Source organism: Ipomoea triloba, chromosome 11, assembly GCF_003576645.1.
Source record: "Ipomoea triloba cultivar NCNSP0323 chromosome 11, ASM357664v1".
In the NCBI taxonomy this organism is placed as follows: Eukaryota; Viridiplantae; Streptophyta; class Magnoliopsida; order Solanales; family Convolvulaceae; genus Ipomoea; species Ipomoea triloba.
The window spans coordinates 6,359,891-6,362,312 of record NC_044926.1 but is presented as its reverse complement, the minus strand read 5'-3'; the positions used below and the strand labels follow the sequence as shown (position 1 = coordinate 6,362,312).

General features: G+C 41.0%; 1 protein-coding gene across 1 annotated transcript; it reads left to right on the top strand.

The window, feature by feature from the left end:
* Positions 1-485: 485 nt before the first annotated feature.
* LOC115995834 lies at positions 486-1,819 on the top strand. The gene is made up of 2 exons (XM_031234985.1): positions 486-1,184; positions 1,388-1,819. Exons 1-2 carry the CDS (start codon positions 486-488, stop codon positions 1,817-1,819), a joined length of 1,131 nt encoding a protein of 376 aa, XP_031090845.1.
* The last annotated feature ends 603 nt before the right edge of the window (positions 1,820-2,422 follow it).

The following is a 2,422-nucleotide window of genomic DNA, read 5'->3' as shown; positions in this document are numbered from 1 at the left end:
AGTGCAAACCTTCACGTGTTGTGAAGAAGAGTGGAGTAGGCTTAGTTAACAGTCGAACCACTATAAAAACCCTCTCTCTCTCTCTTTATTTACCTTACGCATTGCATTACATACATAACTCAAATCTAACATCTTTCATAAGAAAATCCCAAATGCAAAGTAAAGATAAAATTTTAATATACTCTTTCCACTGCGTTTAGCTCTTTGTTAAAAAGTTTTTTTTTTTAAAATTCCTTGTGAGTCTATTCAACCCCCCCTTCTAGACTCACATCGCTACCACCGGGACCAACAAGTGGTATCAGAGCTAGTTACCTTGAACGGTGAACACTCTGTGTATACTGCCTGGTGATCTTCCTTGAAAATTTCATCAAAATATTTTGAAACTTTGCACTATGTCTAAAATGGGACATCATAGGCATTTTCTTATGTTTAACTTGGACAAGTTTGATGATTGGAAAGTGCGCATGCAGGCTCACTTGTCTGCCATGCATGATGAGATGTGGGACGTGATAACTGATGGACCCATCCAGATACTACAAGTTAATCCCAATCGAGTTGCCACCGATCCAACATCACCAGAGATGATTCCAAAGGAGAAATCCTTACTTACTACCGAAGAGAGAACTCGAGTAAATCTCGACAACATAGCCAAGGATATACTCTACAAGGCGCTAGACGAATCCTTGTTTCCGAGAGTAAGAAAGTGCAAGAATGCAAAGGATATCTGGGATGTGCTCATGCTAATAGGTGATGGAGACGAACAAGAGAAGGAGAACAAGCTAACCATTGCCATGAAGAAATTTGAAGATTTCAAACTAAACCCAAAGGAATCCATAACTGAAATGGAAGCTCGGTTCATAAAGCTATTGATGGAGATAAATGATCTTGATGAGAATAAGCTAACACAAAAGGAGATAAGCTTGAAGATTCTCCGAGGACTGCCCAAAAGCTGGGAAATGAAAGTAGTAGCCATGCGTGATCATAGAGACCTCAAGACAACGAGTACAACACAGATCTTCAGTGATCTGAAGGCTTACGAGTTCGAGAAAGAAGCACTGAATGATGAAGAACCTGAAACAAGAAATATAGCTCTGGTTGCAAACCATCAACCTTCATCATCAACACCAAGGTCTAACACTAATCCCTCATCTGATTTTTTCACTGATGATCAGATGGCTTTGTTTGTAAGAAGGTTCAAAAGATTCATGTGAAAGAATCAATCCTATGACAACTCGGATAAGGCGAGAAGAATGAAGTATCAAAGCAATGACAAGGCTAGCGGATCCAGAACTCATGAGAAGGATGAATTGCAAGTGTTGTTTACAACTGCCAAAAACCTGGACACTTCAAAGCCGAATGCACATATCCCATAGTTAAGAAACATCAGGATGAGCACAACTACAAGAAGAATTCGGGAAAATATCACCATCCGAAGAGTGTGTCAAATGACGCTGACGAAGAGCCAAGCAAAAACCAAAAGAATGACAGACGAAGGAAGGCTCTGGCAGTAGAAGAGAAGTCAGGAGAAAAGAACGAAGAATCATGCACTTCCAGCTCAAGCTCAGAAAGTGACAGCTCGGAAGATGAGAAAGGACTTCTTTGTCTTCTTAGTCAAGAGGACTCGGATGAAGAGATGTGTTTCATGGCTAATGAAGAAGAGGTAACCTCACAAAACCACTCTTCTAATTACAGTTCCGAATCCACATATCATGAAAACCCTAGGGAAGCATTTGAGAAAATGATGAAGAGTTTTTATGGTATTGAGGATTCACACTTCAAACTTAAAGAAGAGAATGCCAAGCTATTGGCAGAAAGATAAGATCTCGAGGACTTAAGGTCCAAAAATGCTGAGATGCTTGAGTCTATAAGCCAACTTGAGAAGCAAGTTCATCTTCTTGAAGAAAAGTGTAAAGCAAAGGATGATAGAGAGCAAAACTTGCGTGCGGTACTTGCGACATTTACAAATTCATCCAGACTAATGGATCGAATGGTAGATGATCAAAGACCATCAGGGAGTAGAACCGGACTCGGTTACAACTCTAGCTCTTATCAACATGTTCTCTTAACACGACCAACTGACCCTTCTACTAGTGGAGGTTTAAGTTCAGTGTTCGTCCAAGGACAAACTGAAAATCTTGAGCCAGTGATTAGTGCTACAAATGGAACAGAACCACAGTCAACGAGTCGATCTAATGATTCGACTGAAACACGTATTGTGGAACCTACGAGAGGAAATTTCCAAAACGGTAACCCGAGAAGTCTTCAGACCCCTCGGTATAGACCTCGCGTACCGAACCTTCATGGTCGAATCGCAAATGGTCAACCACTTGGGAATAACCGATCTAAAGGAAAATTCCAAGGCAACAAGAGGCAACATTACTCACAGAGGCAACGCAAGGGTATGCCTCAGGGAAGACCGAAC